The following is a 23,492-nucleotide window of genomic DNA, read 5'->3' as shown; positions in this document are numbered from 1 at the left end:
GGGGCTGTGCCTTCAGCAGCCTCGGCCCTTAGATCTGGAATTCCCTCCCTCCACCTCTCAGCCTCTCTGTAAAACATTCCTTAAAAGCTGCTTCCCTGAGAAAGCTCGTGGGCATTGACCTGTGTGGCTCAGGGTCATCCTTTGTTTTATAATGTTCCCCTGAAGCGTCTTGGGGATATTTCATTAGGTGAAAGGTGCTATATAAATATAAGTTGTTGTTCTCTACCAAAATCTTAGCCTGTGTCAGTTTGATCTTCCTGGTAACTGGTGACTAGTGACTGTTTATCCATTTAATTGGATATTTTTCTGAAACTAACCAATCATTCACCCTCTGGTTCTATAATCAGGAAATTATCAAAGTGCAAGTTAAACAGTAAAATGGATCCTCGATAAACTTGTTATTTTTGTTGTTTTTCCCCAGTCTATGAACAGTATTAGTTTCTCCCTCAGAGTGTTTCATTCCCAGTCCCTGATTGGAACAGGGACAGTGGATTCCCAGAATGTTGCTGATCCTTTTCTCCATCTCCCTGTGTATTTCCTGGGTCTCTCCCGGTAAGTACAGAATTCAGCCCTCCATTCTCACTCTCACTCTCTCTCTCTGGGGTTAATTGGAATGTTTTGGTGAGAGTTTGAAATGGGTGATGTTTGATCAGCCGCCTGTTATACAGCCAGCCTGATATTTTACACCATTGAAGTCAGCACAGTCTGTAAGACTCTGATGGGATTTGTGTCCAGCTCTCCTGACAGCAGGATGTAGAAACACCGAGAGCAGAGAAGCTGGGAGCAAATGGAAAATGCTTCAAATTGACTATTTTAATTTTCACATCGATTGGGAGAAGCAAAACAGTTTCATCACTCCTGGTCTAAACTCTTCAAAACACTACGGGCAGGAGAAGGAGAATCCGTGTTTAACCCACCCGAGGATCACCTGTGATGCCCCCCTGGTTGAATAGACCAGTTTATCTCAGACCACCAACATCCTCCTGACCCTGTATAAAGGGGTGATTAAAAAGCTCTGTGAGGGACAGTGGAGACCCTGCTCTGGATTGTCCATCACCCTGTTTGACAGTCAGACTGTTCATACAGTGACTGTCCCCCCCACTATGGTATCACACTTCATCCTCCCAAATATTCCTGTTTCTCTTCATTTCAATCTGGAATTCACTCACACCACAAGTTTTCTGGTCATGACTGTCATGTTTTGATAACGATATAAACGCTCCAATCACTCATAAGGGATTGGGTAAAGACATTGGGGTTCATTTCTGAAGAGGTAGACACAGGAGAGCAGATAGACATGGATAGAAAGCTTGAAGACATCAGAGCTCTGCTATCTTCTTCCAGCCAAAAGTGAAGCTAAAACTGTGACACACTTTCCTTCAGGTGATTTAGAGCGACTACCCCTTAAAAGTACATTACAACATCCCCATTTCTTTTGAGAGAGACTTTTTCCCCTTCCAATCAAGTTGAACTATTTACAATACATGTTCATGTCTCGTTATCATTACATAAGTGTGTGGAGCAGATGTATCTATCAGTGTCTAAAGTGTAGAGGTAATCTGCTCATACATCCAGATCTTGTCATGGTCACCTTGTCTGGAGGTGTCTTTAATTGATCACAGTGATCTGTGGGATTGTCATTACTGGATGTTGCTCCTGTGTGGATTCGGGATCTTGTCCTAGATGCAGTCGGACTGTACGGTGATTGAGGAGCTGGAATGGATCTGATTTGTCCTCGATTACCCCTCACCATTGCGCCTTTGTGTCTGATGTCTTCATAGGAGCTTGGTCCTGAACTAATCCTTGTCATCTCGTCTGGTTGCCGGGTACATTCTGTGGGATCCTGGATGTGAACTTGTCCCAAATCTGAACTTGGCAATTCCCTGCCTGCATTTTTATCATGCACATTGATCATCTTCTCTTGCAGTTTAAAACGTTGCCTCTAGTTTCTGAGAAAGTAGAATGGGAAAGTGTAGGTAAACTGGTACACACTGGTGTGACAAACATGGGCTCTGCCAGGGATTGAATAGTTGCACTTAAAGGTCACTCTCAGATGTAACATTGAAATGTGTAGATCTTGCTTGGTCTGTCCACATTGGGTATTAGGGATTTCACCAGGTGAATCATTCATTTAGCTAGGCTGTTAGGTCAAGGGTAATGAGATGAAGAAGTAATGTGATTAACATTCCATTTCATACACACATCCTGAAATGGCTTAGCAATACATTGCAGACAGTCATCCAGAATGATCTCTCTATTCACACCAAATAAACTGAAAATAGCATTTACTGTGTGCCACCGTTGTGCTTGATGTATTGTGCAATTGTTGAATAATGGGCGACTTGGTGAAGCAGTTGACGATGAAGTCAGTGTCATGGACATGAAAGAGGCTGGATGTGATTTTGGACCAAGGATGGGTAGGAACTTCATGTGGAATCAATGGTTCTCTGTGCTGACCTGGCATATGCTCTTGACATGCCTTGACCTGCTTGACGATAACTTCAATGTCATTGTTCATACTCGGCCAATAGACGGTCTCTCTTCTCATCCGATCTATGCCCATGTGTGAGTGAATGATGAAATCTATGTTGTCCATGAGATTGAGAGTGTGAAAACTGTGTTACTGCTCTTCATCTCATCACATACATTGTCATTCTCTGGTTTGTTAATCACCTCATGTATATGTTTCTGAGAGGATACCGGATGGTCATTCTTATTGGTTGAAGATACCTGTTGTGTCCGGTCTGTTTGGATCTGTGCACGGCTCTTCACAGCTGCATCAGCCTTTGCTCTAGTGCACCACTGCTGCCAATGGTCCTTTCTGCCGAATGCCTTGCAGAATTGCTGGAAAGCTGGGCATTTCCTTGGTGTCTGGAGAAGGCCACACCTTCCACATGTCTTGCTAGGTTTAGATGTTCTAGTGAGTGCATCAACAACTGGGGATGTACTTAGGGCCTGTAAGCTTTATTAACCTGTGAGGATCGGTTAATACTCACATCCATCCTTCAGTAGATCTCCAATGCTAAATGTTTTGGGTTTGTCTAACAGACCTTTCTGGAAAGCTTTCATGGGAGTGGATATGATCACAAAGTCAACAATTCTGTCTGCCAGCTCTGTGTTTGAAAACTCACAGTACATCCCCTTTTCTCTGTATCTACTGACCAAGTGGTCCATGGATTCTGTAGACTGTTGTTGAAATGACATGAACTCTCTTCGATGAATAAGGAAGTTTAACCTGATTCTGAACCGGTCTTCCAATGTAGTCCATATCTCCTGGAGACCCTTTAGCTCTTCTGCTGTCAATCCTGATGTGTTCAGCCTGTGTAGACCTTCATTCCCAATTGCTAGGTGAATTTTTTATGGTTTGCTTATCTGCTTCAGACACACGTGAATCAAGAAACCATAGCTCTGTGCACTATTTAAACATGTTTAATTCGGGCAGTGGGTCAGCTGCATCCCAATTCAATCTGGGGAATCTTGTGGACATTTTGACAATAACCCTTTGACCTTCCTTCTCCTATTGTACCCAGGATGAGTGTCACTCTAGCCACTTTTGTGCGCTTAGAATCACAACCTTCTCTGGCCGATCTTTATGACATTTTTGGGTTTTTTTTGGTTTGACTTCCCCCAATCGCTATCAGCCCAGCCCACCCCCTGGACACTCCCCTTTCCCGACGGAGCTAACCCAGCGCTGGTCCTCTCGACGCACTGACCCATTCACTGAACTGACAGGCTTTGCACTGCAATCTCACCATGAGGGATCGGTCTGTTTCCCAGCTCTTTATTTGAGCACTATCCTGGCAATGTGCCTTCAAAGCTTATCTGTGCAGTCACCACACTGCAATTTCCACACTCTCCAATGCCTCGGCTTTGTTGCAGTCTGACCCAAACACCAAGGGTCATCACACGCCATATGGTACAATCTAAGCTGTTCATCATGTCGGACCTTAATCTCGCTGCCAGGCCATTTGACCACCACTGAACACCATGTTGTGTTTTGATAATGATATAAAGGCACCAATCACTCATAAGGGATTGGGTAAACAGGTTGTGGATTTATTTCTTAAGACTAGGCACATGAGAAGAGTTATACATGGACAGAAACCTGAAGGCATCAGAGCTGTGTTATTTTCTGCTCATAGCCAAAAGTAAAACAAAAACTGGATCACATGACACACTTCCTTGCGAGTGATGTAAGATTACTGTCCCTTAAAAACATATTACAACAAAGACGCTAAACAACAGACCAGCCCAGAGTGACTCTGATTCCGGGTTTACTCCCTGTTCTGAGAGGCTGCAGCATCTAATTCTGACCCAGTTTAATCAGATTCTGTTTATAATATCAGACAGGATTCTGACCTTGTGATAAAGTGGTGGATTATTGGAGATTGGCCCTGTGTGGATGGGCCTCACTTTGATCAAGTGGCAGTGTGTGGAAATGTTTATTAATCTGTTCCTTTAATTGTTTAATTGTTTTACAGACACTAACACATTTACAGTGATTTTCACACCATCAGTGATGTTCCTGAGCTTTCTGGTATCATTATGATCAGACAGGTTCAGGGAGATTATTCTGATGCTCATGTTGGTGTTTATTAAAGTGTCCCTTTAACTGTTTGCTTCACAGACACTAACACACACACGGTGATATACACTGTAATCTCCGGCATTGAAGATTTTCCTGAGATAACAAATGCTGCGATGGTCAATGGAATCCAAATAGGTCATTATGACAGTGATGTCCGTCGGTGCATCCCCAGGCAGCAGTTCATGGCTGAATCTTTCGACATGAAATTCTGGGACTATGTCTCAGGTCTGGTGACCTCACATTCAAACCTGGCAATGGAGAATCTGAATGAAATGCTGAAGATGACAAACCAGACATCCGGTAAGATCACAATGTAGAAAATCATTGTTGATTGTCCCGCATTATACCCTGGGTCACTCCACTCACTCCATCTCCCAGCACTGTCCCCTGGGTCACTAAACTCAGTCCATCTCCTAGCACTGACCCCTGGGTCACTCCATTCAGTCCATCCCCCAGCACTGTCACTGGGTCTCTCCATTCAGTCCATCCCCCAGCACTGACCCCTGGTTCACTCCACTCAGGCCATCTCCCAGCACTGACCCCTGGGTCAGTCCACTCAGTCCATCACCCAGCACTGACCCCTGGGTCACTCCACTCAGCCCATCTCCCAGCACTGACCCCTGGGTCACTCCACTCAATCCATCTCCCAGCACTGACCCCTGGGTCACTCCACTCAATCCATCTCCCAGCAGTGACCTCTGGGTCACTCCACTCAGCCCATCTCCCAACACTGACCCCTGGGTCACTCCACTCAGCCCATCTCCCAACACTGACCCCTGGGTCACTCCACTCAGCCCATCTCCCTGCAGTGACCCCTGGTTCACTCCACTCAGTCCATCACACACCATGGGCTAGGAATTAAGTTCTGTCTGTAAAGTGCCGGCAATTAACTCCTGTCAATAACGCGCTGGGAATTAATTCCTGTCGTTAACCTGCTGGGAATTAACTCCTGTCCTTAACCTGCTGGGAATTAACTCCTGTCGGTAATGTGCTGGGAATTACCCCCTTTCATGAACCTATTTGAAATGATCTACTTTTGTTCGCTTGCTGCTAATTAACCCTTCTTGATGTGCTTGGAAGTTAAATCTGCCTTGAGGAACGATCTCGAGGGGCAATGTGATGTTCTCATGCTGCTCCTCCTTGTGGACACATCAATCTGTTTTCCCCTGAAAGAGTTTTTGTTGGGTCAGCCCCTCTCTGGGAGCAGATGTCAGGTTAACAGAAGTTTATCTCTGCCCAGGTTGGATTTGATATTGTTTCCAAGTTGCCAAGCACACGGACTTTGTGATTGATGGGAAATATCTCAATTCCATTTACAGGTGTGTGAGCTGGTGGGGGAACGGGGCGCTGTGCAGGTTCTAACGTGTGCTTTTCATGCCAGAGCTCTGTATATCAGCGTAGCTTGGTGCATGCAAATGATCAAACCACCAGCAGGGCAGACGTTAAGTTGTGCAATTTAATTCAGCTCTCATTAATCAAGGTACATTAAAGCAAAGTATCATGTCTGTAACCAAGATGGAGCTGGGGCCTTCCAGTCTGCAGAGGCTAGAAAACCAAATAGTGAAGTAAATATCTTGGAATCTTACTGTGCCTGGAATCTGCCAGCTATCAGATTGTCATGAGCCTCTCTGCCGTGTCATACCCTCACAATGGCCTTTGCATGTACCTCCCCGGCATCCCTGGCCCTGATCTCCATTGTCTTCACTGTACTCATCGTCAGAGGAGACATCTCAGTCCTGCGGATCTCCCTCAGCCAAGACATTCCCCCTTTGTAGCGCTAATTTGTGCAGGACACAGTGCACGATGATGATCCTGGACACTCTGGGTGGTGAGTATTGGAGAGCCCCGCCTGAGCGGTCCAAACATCTAAACCTGATCTTTAGGAGGCCTATCATCTGCTCAATGGTGGGCATTGTGGAGACATGTGTGGCACCATCGCACTCCTCAGCAGCACTGTGTGCGTGGCGAAGTGGTGTCATCAGACAGATTTTTTGGGGGTATCCTTTGTCCCCAAGGAGCCAGCCCTGTGATTGCTGATGTCCTTCGAAAAGCTATGGCATCTGGGTGTGAGTCAGAATGTAGGTGTCATGAGATCTCTCTGGGAACTGAGCACAAACATGCAGGATTTCTCTGTTGTGATCACATATCAGCAGCATATTCAAAGAGTGGAAACCTTTCCTCTTGATGACTGTGACTGGCTGTTGCCAGGGAGCTCTCAAGGCCACATGTGTGCACTGAATTATTCCCTGCACTTGTGGGAATCCTGTTATTGCTGCAGATCCCAACACTCTTTCAGCCTGGTATTCCAGATTCAATTGTTCTGCACTCCTGAACAGGGAATCTGTCACCTCCCGGATGTACTTGTGTGTCACTGACTGGGAGATGCCACACTGGCCCCCATTGGAGCCCTGGAAGGAAGTTTAAGGTGACTCTGACATTTAATGCCACTGGCATGGGATTGTCTCCAAGTCTTTGCAGCCACAGCTCATCCAGGAGAAGCTGACAGATGTGTGCAACCAAATTCCGGGACATTCTAAGGTGCCTCCGGCCTTGCCTTTCACTCATCTGTAGATAGGAACATAGGAGCAGGAGTAGGTCATTCGGCCCCTCGAGCCTACTTCACCATTTAACTAGATCATGGCTGATCTTCTATCGCAACCCCATCTCCCTGCACTGTCCCCATATCCCTTAATGTCATTCGTATCTAGAAATCCCTCCCCTCAGTTACACTTAAACCTCTCCCTGTTAGCCTTACACCTATAACCATCACCCTCCACATGACCTTCTGTCCCCTCAGAGCCTACTCCCATTACCGTTCCCATACCTACACTGACCTCTCTTGTTACGCTTTCATGACCATTCCATGGAACCTTCAGCTACCCGACTGTCACTCTGGATCTGCCACCCCACCACATCCAACTCCCCCTCTCACTGTGCCTGGTCCTTCTGCTGCCCAGTGCCCTCAGTTCAACTCCCAGGACCCCACTGGAGACAGAACTGACCCCACCTCTAGGAGCATCTCTCTCCCCCCATTCCTGCCCAGAAACTCCCTCCCCCACCCAGCCACAAGCAAGGCCATTTCCTCCATCCCACATTACTGCACCCTTGCATTCCCTTACTGCATCCCTTCCTGCTCCGGACGGTCTGTCTTCTTTCCCTGGGCAATCTCCCCCCACTTCCACTTTTTGCCTAACTTCCATGTCCAACCCCCACTCCACCCCACACCCGCCTGCCCAACCTTAGCCGGCCTCTCATGTCCATCCTTCGCACAGCTTTTTTTTTGGCAAAAATATACTTTATTCATAAAATATCTTCAGCCACATTCCAAACCATTTCAAAAACACCATTACAAAGGTACAATCAGGGTCAACTTTTACAACATGTATCACCAGGTGTATCAGTACAAACAATATTACAATCATTTGCAGACATTCATTTTGAGCTGTACAGCCCGAGGGGATTTAAACAGTTCCCAGTCTCGGTGCGCTGTGACAGAAAGGTCTTAGACAGTGACCCTTCCCCATTGCGCCTTTGCGGCAGCTGCCCCAAGCTTTAGTGCGTCCCTCAGCATGTAGTCCTGGACTTTGTAATGTGCCAGTCCGCAACACTCGGTCGGGGGCAACTCTTTGTGCTGGAAGACCAACAAGTTTCGGGTAGACCAAAGAGCGTCTTTCACCGAGTTGATGATCCTCCAGCTGCAGTTGATGTTTGTCTCGGTGTGTGTCCCTGGGAACAGCCCGTAGAGCACAGAGTCCTGTGTCACAGAACTGCTCGGGATGAACCTCGACAGAAACCACTGCATCTCTCTCCAGACCTTCTTTGCAAAGGCACAATCCACAAGGAGGTGAACAACGGTCTCTTCCCCACCACAGCCACCTCGAGGGCAACGTGCAGAGGGGGTGAGACTCCTGGCGTTTAGGAAGGATCTGACGGGGAGGGCCTTTCTCACCACCAGCCAAGCTACATCTTGATGCTTGTTGGAAAGTTCTGACGATGAGGCATTCTGCCAAATGACTTTGACAGTCTGCTCGGGGAACCATCCCACAGGATCCACCCTCTCCTTTTCCCTCAGAGCCTCTAAGACGTTACGTGCTGACCACTGCCTGATGGACTTGTGGTCAAAGGTGTTTTTCTGCATAAATTTTTCCACGAGGGACAGGTGGTACGGCACGGTCCAACTACTTGGAGCGTTCCGCGGCAGTGTGGCCAGACCCATCCTTCGCAACACCGGGGACAGGTAGAACCTCAGCACGTAGTGACACTTGGTGTTTGTGTACTGAGGGTCTACGCACCGCTTGATGCAGCCACACACAAAGGTGGCCATCAGTATGAGGGCGATGTTGGGCACGTTTTTTCCCCCTTTATCTGGAGGCTTGTACATCGCGTCCCTGCGGACACGATCCATTTTTGACCTCCAGATAAAGCGAAAGATGACTCGAGTGATCGCCGTCGCGCAGGAGTCTGGAATGGGCCAGACCTGCGCCACGTACAGCAACAGCGAGAGTGCCTCACACCTGATGACCAGGTTCTTACCCGCAATGGAGAGGGAGCGTCGCTCCTACTTGCCCAGTTTCCTTTTCACCATAGGCACTTGCTCCTTCCAGTTTCTAACGCATGCCCTGGTTCCTCCGAACCATATCCCCAGCACCTTCAGGCCGTCAGCCCTGACAGTGAAGGGGACAAAGGATCGGTCAGCCCTGTTCCCAAAGAACATGGCCTTGCTCTTCCCATGATTTACCTTGGCTCCCAAGGCCAGTTCGAACTGGTCGCAGATGTGGATCAGTCTATGCACCGACAGCGGATCCGAGCAGACGGCGACATCGTCCATGTACAGGGAGGCTTTGACCTGAGTGCCTCCACTGCCTGGGATTGTCACTCCTCTTATGCCCGGATCCTTCCTGACGGACTCAGCAAAGGGTTCTTTGCAACACACGAAAAGAACAGGCGAGAGAGGACAGCCCTGCCTGACTCCAGATTTAATCGGAAAGCTATCTGTTTCCCACCCATTGATTGAGACTGCGCTACTGATGTTAGTGTAGAGCAGTTGGATCCAATTTCGAATTCCCTCCCCAAACCCCATTTTGGAGAGCACATCCACCATGTAGGTGTGCGATATTCTGTCAAAGGCCTTCTCCTGACCCAAGCTGATGAGGCAGGTATCCACACCCCTGTCCTGTACATAGGCAATCGTATCCCTGAGCAGCGCGAGGCTGTCAGAGATCTTCCTGCCTGGCACAGAGCAGGTCTGGTCAGGGTGAATCACCAATTCCAGAGCGGATTTGACCCGATTGGCGATGACCTTGGACAGAATCTTATAGTCCACATTCAACAGTGAAATGGGTCGCCAATTTCTAATTTCCTCCCTTTCCCCCTTGTGCTTGTAGATGAGGGTGATAATGCCTTTCCTCATGGATTCTGACATACTGCCGGCCAGGAGCATACTCTCGTACACTTCTAGCAGGTCTGGCACGATCCAGTCGCACAGAGCCGAATACAACTCCGCCGGCAAGCCGTCGCTTCCGGGAGTTATACTCTTCTCGAAGGACTCAAGGGCCTTAGTCAGTTCATCAGGAGTTAGCGGTTTTTCCAGGCTCTCCCGTGTACTGTCGTCTAAGACCTCCGTGATAGAGGACAGGAAGGACTGGGAGGCCATGCTGTCTGTGGGCTTCACATCATACAATCCGGCATAAAAGGATTTGCGATGACTTTACTGAGCCGTCTTCTTCCTTCAGGCTGCTGATCACAGAGCTCTCTCTGTGTACCTTTTAGAAGAAGAAACATGAGCACGTCTCATCCTGCTCCACGGAGCGGACTCTGGAACGGAAGATGATCTTGGAGGCCTCCGAGGCAAAGCGCGAGGCTTGCTGGCTCTTCACCTCTTGGAGTTCCTCCTTGACATCGACCCCCATCGACTGCAGCCAGAGCAGATTCTGCATGTTTTTCTGCAGTCGAGACATTTCCCTCTGTTCCTTTCTAGCTTTCTGGGTGCCTTTGAGGATGGAAAACCTCTTGATGTTTCCCTTGATCGCTTCCCACCAGTGTGTCAGGGACTCAAAGAGGGGTTTCACGGTTCTCCAACCTTTGTAATCCCGCTTGAGCTCCTCAATGTTCTCTGGGGTCAGCAGTTGCACGTTTAGCTTCCATTCCCCCCTGCCCACCCTCTGGTCCTTCTCTAAGTGGCAGTCAGCCAGTAGGAGGCAGTGGTCAGAGAAAAACACCGGCTTGACGTCGGTGGATCTGACTGCGAATGCATGGGACACAAACAGGAAGTCTATCCTGGAACGGATGGACCCATCTGGCCGGGACCAGGTGTATCTACGCTACGCTCCGTCTGCAGGCGTCGTGCAGCTTGGCATCCTTAACTGTTTCCATCAGGGATCTGGACGTAGCGTCCAATCTGCTGTCGGCCCTGCTGGATCGTCCAGCCGCATCGATGATGCAGTTGAAGTCACCGCCCAGAAAGACCGGCCCGGAGGTCGCCAGCAGCAGTGGGAGCTGCTGAAAAACCTCCAGCCGCTCGGCCCCTTGTGACGGGGCGTACACATTAATTAACCAGAGTGGAGCGTTCTTGTACATTACGTCTGCTACGAGGAGGCGCCCGCCCACCACCTCCTTAACCTCGGAGACGGTGAAGTTGCCTCACCGCAGCAGAATACCCAGGCCGGAGGAACGAGAGGTGGCCTGTCTCGCCACGCAGGTTGCAGCACTTAGCCTGTTTGCAGTCTTTTGTCTGGTGCCCTTCCTGTTTGCAGTTCTTGCAGAGGGAGGCGCTGCAGTTGGCCGCCACATGACCAGCCTTGCCGAATGAGCGACAATGTTTGGGTTGCCCAGCGTAGACAAGGTAGCCACGGCTTCCCCCGATAGCAAATCTGGAAGGAGGGTGGAAGATGGCTCCCTTACCGTTGGTCTTGAGCGTGACCTTAAACTGGCGTTTGCCTGTCCAGATCCCCAAATCGTCTCTAACCTCGGTGCAGCTCCCCACCTTATCGAAGTACCTGTTGAGGAAGGTGAGCACGTCGGCGACAGGGACGAAGGGGTTGTAAAGATGCACCGTCACCACCCGGTCCCGTTGCAACGGCAGAGCAAAGAGCGGCTCCGCCGTCAGGATCTTCATCTCCGGCAGGTCTCTCTTCTCCTCGAACACCTTCAGGAGCCTGACGCAGTCTGCCACCCGCTTGAACGTCACGTCAAAATATCCAGCGCTGGGGAAGTCCTGCAGGGTGTAGATCTCCGCAGCTTCAAAACCACACACCGTTAACAAGATCCTCCTGGCAAAGAAGGCCTGATCCATAGGTGCTCTTCCTTCGCTGTCCTTCACCGTGACTCGGACGGTGTTAGATACCCCATGGTATGGGGTTCGATTGGTTATAGCATTTGGTTCCCGACCTTACCCTGGCAGAACCATGATCATGGTCTCTCCCCTGCCAGGTAAGTATGTTGTCTAGTTGACAGCCAATTAAACTCTTCCTGCCTGCCTGGGTTGGGAGTATAGACCATCCTTCGCACAGCTTGGCCCGGCCACCACCTGATATGAGTCAAGAGGCTGAGATTTGTGAGCAGCTCCCGAGACGGTCAAAGCAGCTTCCACTCACTTCATAGTCGCGGAAGAAGTCAACCTCACCAGGGGAACGTCATTTATATGCAGCTGTAAATGTGAATGTTCCAATTTCTGACTGACGGGCAACTTAATTTGGAGAGGAAACTGTTGGGAAACGATATCTCCAAGATCTGTATGTTCTTTTAAAATTTGGAAGGACATTGCGTCATTAAATTTTCAAAAGGTTAAAAGTTCACCTTGGAATGTAAGCAAGCCTGTCTTTTCCAAGAAACCGCCTGACCAGCATGGTACTTGAGGAGGAGAGCGATTTTCTTATTTCAACAGTAATTACTTTAATGGCTGGGGGAAAAAACTTGTAAAGGCAGAGGCCCTGGTGATTTACTGGAAATCACCTGATGAAGATTAGCTTTATGTTTTGAACTTGTTTTTTTTGAACTCAGTTGGAAATAAGCTGCGCCGGGGAAAGCTGCCCAACCCGCACAATCCTTTCCTTGCCTGAAAAGTGTGGTCATCACTATTCAGCTGGCAATCCTCATCTCAGTGGAACTCGTCTGTATTTGGAAACCCAAGAGGCCGAGACAAGGATTCTTGAGTCCATTCTCTATTTTCCTCCAAGCCGAAGCTTTGTTGGTTAGAACCTCCAGACATCTACTTGGACTAACGATCTGTCTTCACATGAGGGAGCTCCAGATCAACAGCTTCAAAACCCTGTCAACTTTATTCATTTTTTCATAAAGCCTTTTCTTCAACTGCCCATCTTTGCAGAGACCCTATTTGTTTGTCCTGTCTGTCTGTATGTGTTTGTGTGTGTGTGTGTGTGCGTTTTTGTGTGTGTGTCTGTGTTGATGTGTCTGTGTGTGTGTGTCTGTGTTGATGGGTGTATGACTGTGTGTGTGTGTTTCTGTGTGTGTGTTGATGTGTGTATCTGTGCTGATGTGTCTCTGTGTGTGTGTGTGTTGATGTGTGTGTGTGTGTGTCTGTGTGTGTGTGCTGGGAAACTTTAAAAGGGACAGATAGTTATACTTCAAGATGACAAATTGTGTGTTAAACCAGTTTTTGCAACTTGTTTCAAAAAGAGGTTTCACATTGTAATAAATCATTCACTCTGAGTTTATTGAAAGAAGCCTGGTTAGTGTCTCTTTTATTCAGTGTCTAACAGCAGCGAAGGTAAATAATTGGCCATTTTGGTGAGTGAATTAAACATTTATGCTAATGATGTGACCTGTGGAGTAGTGGGACTAGATAAACTGCGCACTCCTCCCATCCTGGTCTTAACAGAACTTCATTCCAGCAAGGTGGCCTTTTAATGAACATGCATCACATGCTAATCTGTGCAAAAGGGCTTCCTGACATTGTTCGTCAGGAACCTTTCCCACCTTTAACCCACCTTTACATTCTCAAAAACATACTTCGCAAAGTTCATCCCGCCGTTTGGAAACTGACTTCTGACCTCCCGCCAAATTAACTAACCCACCCGCCAAGCTTCCCGCTGCTGGTGGGACTGGAAAATTCCATCCTGTGACACTACTCCTCCGATTCTATATTATACAAGATCCCCTTTAGTACGACCCTCTTCCTGGTCTAAAGGTTTCTGTCATGGATATCAACTTTACACGACAACTTGGATGCAGTTCCACAAAAGATGATAGACCTTTATTAAACCACTAAGCAATTGTACACACTCACAACAATACCGGTTACTTATCTTCCCTGTGAGTTGGAGTACGTCTCATTGGTCAATCCAATGACGAATCCTCCGTGCACGTCTTCTGAACAACTGACCAAATTGCCCTGACCGCTGCAGGAATGGTGATTCTGTGGACTCTTTATACTTTTTCTTGCTATGGTCCTGCACCCTGTAAGGTAAAGCCAGCTTTTAGTCTATTTCATTGGTTTTTAATTACATCCCCGTACATGTACCCTGGCGTAACCCCCTTTGAAGGTCACACTTGATTTAACAAAGCCAACTTGACTCCGCTTTGTTATCTCCAACACTTAGCAATCTCCAGAATGGGAAGAAGGCAGCACATTTATTGCCCCTTACTGAAGCTCAGTCTGTTTATCTTCCCTGGTACAAGCCCTCCTACAGGTTAAGCCATTTTACAGAACTTGCTGATTCTAGCAAGACTTTCACTTGATTAAATTAACCATCATGCTTTGTGTTTTGAGCCCACAGCGCAGTTCAGTGCAGTTCTTTATATACCTTCTGTCTGGGTCCTTCTTATACCTTGATGTTCCGTGTTACCCCCATGACACACACTCCACACACGGGGTTACACCACAACCGGTCTACATTCATTAATATGAATGAAATAAAGAAACAGTTACATAGTTGAAAAGTGATTGTACGTTAAAAGGGCAGATAATATGTTGGTTTACACTTTCACCAATGTGATTGTCTATTATCTATTGATTCTTTGTTCACTGACAGGAATTCACATTCTTCAATGGATTTGGTCTGTTGAGATCACTGAAGACGGCTCCATTAAGAGCTCGATGCGGTTTGGATTTGATGGAAAGGACTTTCTTAGTTTAGAGCCAGACAGAATGAGATGGGTCGCAACCAATCACATTGCAGTGAAGATGAAGGAAAAATGGGATTCTGATGAAACCTGGAACAAGTACTGGGAACACGAGATACAACAAGTATTTGTTCCACATTTAAAGGAATATTTACGAGCTGGGAAGGAATATTTTGAAAGGAAAGGTATTTATTTTAGTTTTGACCCCATGTTGTGATCTATCTTCACTGGTCTATGAAAGCGTTCTCCCATTCCATTCAGTGTCTGTCTATTGTTTGTGTTTTCACCCTTTCCCATTACAGTTCAGCCTGAAGTGTTCATCTCCAGAAGTGACCCCAATAGTCAGTACAAGCCGCTCACTCTCTCCTGCCTGGTTACTGGGTTTTATCCTGTAGACATCGAGGTGAGCTGGCTAAGGAATGGAGAGGTAATGTCTGAGACACTATCCTCGGGGGTTCGACCCAACCACGATGGGACCCATCAGATCCAGAAAGAGATTGAAATAAATGCTGGGGATGAGGATCAATACTCCTGTCAAATTGAACACAGCAGCCTGGCAGAGACTCATTTCTATCAGTGGGGTAAGGAATTGTGTGTCTGTGTGTGTGCACGCGCGCTATAAGACGTAAGCCTGGTTATGCAGCAGTCCACATGCCACAGCCTTTACTGATTTGTGCACAACCAAATGTCCAACAAAATCCCTTTGTTATGGCAGATGAATTACACTAATTTAATCTGTCAATGTCCCTTCACTGTGTCTCTTAACTTAGTGTCATCTGTAAACTTGGATATACAACTCTCTGTTCCTGCATCCAAGTCATGAATATAGATGGTGAAAAGCTGAGGTCCCAGTACAGATCCCTGAGGAATACAACTTATCACATCCTGCCAATGGGAGCACATTCCCTTTATCCCCATTCTCTGTCTCCAACCTCCCAACCAATTTTCACCCCATGTCAAAGATTATCTCCAATTCCAAACACTCTGATCATTGTTAATAATCTCTTGTGTGGAACCTGATCAATGAGCTTCTGGAAGTCCATCTAGACCAGATCCATAGACATTCCCTTATCTACCATGTTTGTGAGCTTCTCATAAAATTCAATGAGATGAGTCAGACATGAGCTCCCATTCACAAATCCATCCTGTCTCTCTTTGGTCAACTGATCCTTGTCTAAGTGTCTGGAACTCAATCTCTGGACATTTGTGGAGAGTTTTCTTTGAGCTGGATTCTCTCACTTATTTTCTGTGTTGACCATGGTGGGTTCACTGCAGTAGTTTAGGACTAATCCCTGCTGTTGGATTGTACCGAGTGCTTCTTCTGAAGCGTTTACTCTGTTTACCTGTTGTTTTCCTCATTATCAGCTCAGCCCAGTTTCCTGCGGTCAGTTTCTTGCTCATCCCTTTGAAGTTTGATGTGAAAAGCATCAGTGATGCTGCCTCCTGGGCCATACAATGTAACCCTGGGGATTGAACAAGGACAGGACACTGAGACATCGGGGAGAATTAGAACTGAACTGTCCGGGAAGGGAACCCACGGGATTGGGACAACACGGCTTTTCCACCACCATCAATGGGACTCTTTAGTGACTTCACTGGAGAGTGAACTCGGGCGAGTGGAAAACCAGCGTTTCAACCAATCCCATCAATTCCCAATGGGCGGCTTCAGTTAACATTGTCCCCAATTAACACCAAACTGGGAATAGGTCCAGGAACAGAGAGACAATCCTGATATTATTCAAATGTGTTTCAGAAATCCTGGAAAACAGTGCAGGACACTCCCATCTTGGAATGATAATTGGATTATTCACTGCACTGGCTGCTCTGATAATTGGAATAATCACCTGGAAAAGGCAGCAGAGAGGTAAGAATCAGAGAGAGGGGAATGTGGAACTGAGGGGACAGAGTGAGTGTGGGGCAATCTCCAGTACTGGGAGTACAGGACACTGAGAAGGGAGAGTGAGAGAGAGGGGAATGTGGAACTGAGGGGACAGAGTGAGTGTGGAGGAATCTCCAGTACTGGGAGTACAGGACACTGAGAAGGGAGAGTGAGAGAGAGGGGAATGTGGAACTGAGGGGACAGAGTGAGTGTGGAGGAATCTCCAGTACTGGGAGTACAGGACACTGAGAATGGAGAGTGAGAGAGAGGGGAATGTGGAACTGAGGGGACAGAGTGAGTGTGGGGGAATCTCCAGTACTGGGAGTACAGGACACTGTGTTTAATGGAACTGATTAAATTCCCACACACAGATACACACGTATAAACACGTCTTGTTCCCTGTCTGATCTTCCTTTGTGTGATCAGCCCAGACCAGGTGTAATATTGATCATTAAACCCACTACACACACTCACATCCTCACCTACTGAATATCGATGGAATGGAAGAGATCGACAGGATCTCCATAAAGTGTAAGGATGGAGGGGAGTGTGGGAATGAGTATTTCTTACCCAATCTCCATTCCCTCACACTTGTTGTGTTCTCACTCTCTGAGAATGGATTATTCCCCATTCTAACTGACATTTATTTTGCTTCTGCAGATCCACCAAGTGTGACCTACACAACAGCTCAGAGTAAGTAACTGAGGGACAGATTGTTGGGAATGACATAAAAGGGATTGAAAGTTGTACAATTACATTTTCTGTGAATTCTCTGCAAGGAGATTCTCGATCCCACGGAGATACAATCGGAAAGATGTGAATGGTCTTTGAAGTTGTTTTTCCAGATTTCACTCTGTTCCTCTGATAATCTTACAGCAACATGGAAGTTATGAACACTTGCTCTGTTGTGTTTGTGAATTATTTTACAATATTGATGAACGTTAATTGCACAGAGCATTTAAATAATTATCAGTGACTTTCCTAAATTCCCGAGGTTGACTGGGTCAGTCTAGAATTGGGGATCAGAATGGAGACATCTCCGCTCCCTCCCTCTCCATTCCCTCCCTCTCCATTCCCTCCCTCTCCACTCCCTCCCTCGCCACTCCCTTCCTCTCCACTCCCTCATCACACGCTCCCTCACCACTCCTCCCTCTCCACTCCCTCCCTCTCCACACCTGGAGTCACTGACTCAGGGAGATGAACATAAGAAATAGGAACAGAAATGGGCCATTTGGCTCCTCAGACATGATCCACCATTCAATGAGATCATGCTTGATCCTCGACATCAACAGGAGACATTGAATCACAGAATCACAGAATTGTTACAGTGCAGAAAGAGGCCATTTGGCCCATCGTGTCTGCACCGGCTCTCCGAGTGAGCATTATGACTTTGTGCCATTCTCCTGTCTTTCCCCCACACCCTTGCACATTCTTCCCTTTCAGATAACAGTCTCATTTCCTTTTGAATGCTTCAATTGAACCTGCCTCCACCACACTCTCAGGCAGTGCATTCCAAACCCTAACCACTCGCTGCGTGAAATGTTTTTTCCTCATCTCACTTTTGCTTCTTTCGCTAATTACTTTAAACCTGTGCCCTCTCATTCTGGATCCTTTCACGAGTAGGAACAGTTTCTCCATATCTACTCTGTTCAGACCTCTCATGATTTTGAAGACCTCAATTAAATCTCCTCTCAACCTACTTTTCTCCAAGTGAAACATTTGTAACCTCTCCAATCTATCTTCATATCTGATGTTTCTCATCCTGGAACCACTTTCATGAATCTTTTCTACCCTCTCTCCAATGCCTTCACATTCTTCCTAAATATTTGGTGCCCAGGACTGTACACAAGACTCCAGCTGAGGTCTTACTAGTGTCATATACAAGTTCATCTTAACCTCCTCGTGCTTTTACTCTGTGTCCCTATTAATAATGCCCAGGCTGCCGTATGCTGTATTAACCACGCTCTCAACCTGCCCTGCCCCCTTCAATACACATGTACACCCAGGTCCTTCTGCTCCTGCAACCCCTTTAGAGTTGTACCCCTGTTTTATACTGTCTCTCCATGTTCTGTCAACCAAAATTAAACACTTCACATTTCTCTGCATTGAACTTCATCATCCACCTGTCCGTCCGTTCCACCAATTTGTCTATATCCCGTTGAAGTTTTTCATTATCCTCCTCACAGTTCACAATGTCTCTGAGTTTTGTATCATTCACAAACATTGAAATTGTGTCTTGTACACCAAGGCCTTGGTCATTAATGTAGATCAGAAGAAGCAGTGGCCCCAACACTGACCCCTGGGAAAATCCCCTACAAACCTTCCTCCAGCCTGCAAAACATCCATTAACCACAACCCTCTGTTTCCTGTCACTCAGTTAATTCCATATCCATGTTGCTCCTGTCCCTTTTATTCTATGAGCTATAACTTTGCTCACACATTTGTTATGTGGAACTGTATCAAATGCCTTTTGGAACTCCGCGTACACCACATCAACATCACTGTCCTCATCAATCCTCTTTGTTACCGGTTCAAAAAACCCCAGCAAGTTAGTTAAACATGATTTTCCCTTAAGAAATTCATGCCAGCTTTCTTTAATTAACCTGCATTTGTCCACATGTCTATTAACTTTATCCTGAATTATTGCTTCTAGAAGTTTCCCCACCATCAAAGTTAAACTGACTGGTCCTTACACCCTTTTTTGAACATTTGCCATTCTCCAGTCCTCTGGCACCACCCCTGAGTCTATGGAAGTTGAAAAATTATGGCCAGTACCTCAGCAATTTCCACTCTCACTTCTCACTGTATCCTTGGGTACATCTCATCCAGTCCCGGTGCCTTATCAACTATAAGTGCAGACAGCCTATCTGATGCCTCCTCCTTTTCAATTTTAAACCCCTCTGGTGTCCAAATTACATTCTCTTTTACCATGGCTTGTTTGGCACCTTCTTCCTTTTTAAAGACAGATACAAAATATTAATTTAATATCTCAGCTATTCTCTCTGCCTCCATGTGTAAAACCCCTTTTTGGTCCTCATCATCCCTACACCTCCTTTTAGTCATCCTTTTACTATTTATCAGCCTATATAAGACTTTGAGATTCCCTTTTATATTACCTGCCTGTCTCTTTTCATACTCACTCTTTGCTTCTATTTTTTACTTCTTCACCTCTCCCTTGAGCCTTCTATATTCAGCCTGGTTCTCAGTGTTAGTTTCTGCCTTACACCTGTCACAAGCACACGATCTTAATTTCTACCTCCTTTGTCATCCAGGCAGCTCTGGGTTTGTTTGCTCTACCTTTCCCTTTCGAGGGAATATACCTTGACTGTGCCTGAACTATCTGTTCTTTGCAGGCAGTAGATTGACTATTGGCTGTTTTTCCTGCCAATATTTGACTCCAATTTATTCCAATTTTTCCATCGTCAGCCTAAACCTTATGATACAATCACCATGGTCCCCGAAATGCTTTCCTATTGCTACTTGATCCTCTTGGCCCAACTCATTCCCAAGAACCAGGTCTAGTTGTGCCTCCGTTCTTGTTGAACTGGACATAGACTGCTGGAGGAAATTTTCCAGAACACAATCTAGTAATTTGTCCCTCTCTGCCCTTCACACTGAGACTATCCCAGTCTATATTTGGATAAGTAAAATTCCCCATTACAAGTACATTATAATTTCTGGACTTCTCTGTAATTTCCTTGCAAATTTGTTCCTCTACATCCTTCCCATTGCATGTGGTCCTACAGCGTACACAGAGCAATGTAACTGCAGCCTTTTTGTTACTTATCTCCAGCCTAACACCTTCTGTCCTTGACCCCTCTGGGTCATCCTCATTCTCCAGCACTACAATACTTGCCTTAAACAATAGCACCACCCCTCCTCCTTTTCGTCCTTTCCTATCTTTCCTCAACACTTTGTATCGAGGGATGTTTAATGCCAGTCGTGCAGTTCTTTGTGCCAGGACTCTGATATCGGCACAACATCGCAATTCCCCATGGTAACCTGCACCTGAAACTCACCAATCTTATTTATCACATTCTGTACATTCACACACATGCACTGTAACCCTGATTTAGACTCCATTAATTTCTTTTATTCTGACCCCAACTATTAACTTCCGATTCCCTGCCCTAGTGTGATCTATCTTTCCCAATATTCTGTGCACCTTGGCATCTCCTGCTTCCCATTTCCCTCCCGAGTTAGTTTAAAACCTTCCCAACCTCCCTTGGAAAACATCAGACGGTCTCCTTGGAACAGAGAAGGTTAAGAGGTCATTGAATAGAGATTTTCCAGATGATGAAAGGTTTTGATAGAGTAGATGGAGAAAAATGATTCTGTCTGGTGAGTGATCGATAACGAGAGGTTATAGATTTACTATCAATGCTCTGATCCAGAGAGGAGAAGAGGAGAAATGTTTTTCACTCTGGGCGTTGTCGGGATCTGGAACGCTGCACCTGAAAATGTGGTGGGAGCTGATCCCATAAATAATATTAAAAGGGGGTTGAACAGATACTTGAGGATGAGGAACTTACAGGGATAAAGACAAGAAGCGGGAATCTGGGACAAAGCATAATGGTTGTTTCAAAGAGCTAGCAGAGGTAGATGGGCAGAATGGTTTCCTTTTGTGCTGAAAGTTTCTATGATTTTAGGGGACTTCACTTCAACCCCGCCCTCTTCCCGCTCCCAGCGGCAGTGCTGAGCCATTCTGAGGGTGCATTTCATGCTGGCTGCCCGTTAATTGTTCCAATCCGCTCTCGGGCCCGCCAATCGTGCAGGCCCAACGAAGGTAAAATTCAGGCCCATGTGTGAGTCAGTTTAGTTAATGCTGGGAGGTGATTGAATCCTGGGCCCAGTGAGGGATAGAGAATATCTCACACTCTCATTATCCCATTTCTCACATGCTCTCTTTTATTTTCTCAACTTCTGATGTCACTGTTCCAGAACGTTCCAGGAGCTAAAGGGGATGTGATGGCGTAGTGGTATTGTTATAGCACGAGTTATCCAAACACCCAGGTTAATCCTCTAGATCCCTGAGTTCAAATCCCTCCCAGACACCGTTAAAACCCGTCAGACTAATTTCACTGCCCTCCTGACCCTGTCTCACCCTCCCAGACACTGTTAAAACCTGTCAGACTAATTTCACTGCCCTCCTGACCCTGTCTCACCCTCCCAGACACTGTTAAAACCTGTCAGACTAATTTCACTGCCCTCCTGACCCTGAACCGATTGCCCTGTTTCTGTCTATTCCTTACCTCGTGGGTTTACTGTGTTCCACTGCAGGACATTCCCAGAGCCTCATTGATGAATAACTGGATTCCCCTGTTCTAGTGTGAACATGGACATCATCGTCCATCCTTCCATATCACAGCAGACACACAGAATCACAGCTCATTGTTTACACTGAGTTCTTTGATGATGGAGATCTATTTGTCCTGGGAATGTGCTTCCACAGATTGAACAGTGGATCCTGGAGCCACCAGGTTGGGATCCTGATTCTTCAAGTGAAACTTTCTCAAGCAGCGTTTCCATCCTGTATCCACAATGTGATGGCTCTCACAGTTGAACGGAACTTCAGGGATGATTTTCCCTCACACTTTCATATTTTCAGCAACTTGTTCAGGTTGAGTGATTTACCTGAACAGAGTTAATGTCGTGAGGCAACTCAGAGAGACACATTTTATATTGATAGAAGCTGATCTATTTTGCACTTTCTGTAATGTCAGATTTACACTGTTATATAATGTACATTTGTAAATTTTGCAACTAAAATGTATTTGCAGAGATTAAACACGTTTATATCCTCAATGTTTCACCACAAGTGCTGATAATTGTGGTTTGTTGTCAATAAATAATTGTTAGTAGTTGACTTGTCTGAATTCTTCTTTACTGATTTCACAAGAAAGGTTTAATTCATTCACTCAGCAGCTTGTGGGTCTTGGAATGGGCAGTTGTTGGGGTTCAGTTCAATGTGGACGGGGTGAGTTCATACCAAATGGCAGCATCATTCACTGCTTTCCATCAGCGTTTATTCACTTGTTTACAGACAAGAAGGTGACAGAGCAAAAGACAGACGAGAGGAAGACGTGTCATAACTTTAGTGAATCAAACTTCAACACATTTGCCAGTGAGGTGGAGGTGAAGTGTCTCCAGTGTCTCAGTAATGAGAAGTGTGGGCTACCGAGTAAAGTTAGTGTCTTGGTGTGGAAGGAGGTGACAGAGAGTGTGACTGCTAACTGCACTGTTCCATGGTCTGCACAGCAATGTCGAAAGAAATGGAATGAGTTCACACAATCTGACAGGGTTTGTAGAGTTCTTGCAGTTTTTCTCATTTAAATGTTCATTGAAGATTTAATGGGTAATGAAGTGAAGATCCTGTGAATGGGTTTATGGGTTGGTCAGGGGTGGATGATGTCAAGTGGTGGTAAAATTCAGTTGCCATTGGAGACACACTCACTGAGGGCAGAACCATCCCAGATTTGACACTATGTGCAGTAGCGGGTGGGAAAAAGGACGTTTTATCCACTGGCGGCAATGGTGGCTTTTCACGCTGTATCGTCCCAATCCTGCCTCATTAATTATGTATTCCCGGGAAACAGGCTGTTTGGATTGTGGGCGGGTCTCATTTGTCCGCCACACCATCACCTCGCCACTTCATCACAATGGGCACCATATTTAACGTGCAGCCACGTGCACAGCTGTTCATGCTTCCAGCCCAGGACTGCTGCACAAGACATGGCCCCGAAAGGCAAGAAGACTGCAGCCGCCTGGTTTAATGACACCTCCCTCAAGCACCTTTTGTACACAGTGCAGGCCCACCGTGATGTCCCCTACCCCCACTCTGGCTGCAGGAGGTTCAGCAAGATCAGTAATCCGGCTTGGTAAGTGATGGCAGTGGTGGGCAACGCCAATGCCCTGTCAAAGAGGGCAGACAGCCAGTACCACTCC

The 23,492-nt window shown here is 46.6% G+C and overlaps 1 protein-coding gene and 1 pseudogene across 2 annotated transcripts in view; one reads left to right on the top strand and one right to left on the bottom strand.

Annotated features, from left to right (window-relative positions):
* Positions 1 to 23,492, bottom strand: part of LOC144695825 (class I histocompatibility antigen, F10 alpha chain-like) — a 211,871-nt pseudogene that overhangs the window by 19,733 nt on the left and 168,646 nt on the right. The window lies entirely within an intron of this gene.
* LOC144695830 (class I histocompatibility antigen, F10 alpha chain-like) lies at positions 325 to 22,408 on the top strand. The gene is made up of 7 exons (XM_078566852.1): positions 325 to 552; positions 4,628 to 4,888; positions 14,578 to 14,853; positions 14,971 to 15,249; positions 16,422 to 16,532; positions 17,208 to 17,240; positions 21,828 to 22,408. The coding sequence occupies exons 1-7, from the start codon at positions 501 to 503 to the stop codon at positions 21,854 to 21,856; spliced, it is 1,041 nt and encodes a 346-aa protein (XP_078422978.1). The 5' UTR covers positions 325 to 500; the 3' UTR covers positions 21,857 to 22,408.

The sequence above is a fragment of the Cetorhinus maximus genome, chromosome 21 (genome assembly GCF_964194155.1).
Source record: "Cetorhinus maximus chromosome 21, sCetMax3.hap1.1, whole genome shotgun sequence".
In the NCBI taxonomy this organism is placed as follows: domain Eukaryota; kingdom Metazoa; phylum Chordata; class Chondrichthyes; order Lamniformes; family Cetorhinidae; genus Cetorhinus; species Cetorhinus maximus.
The sequence above is the reverse complement of the archived record's forward strand: the minus strand, read 5'-3'. Positions and strand labels throughout refer to the sequence as shown.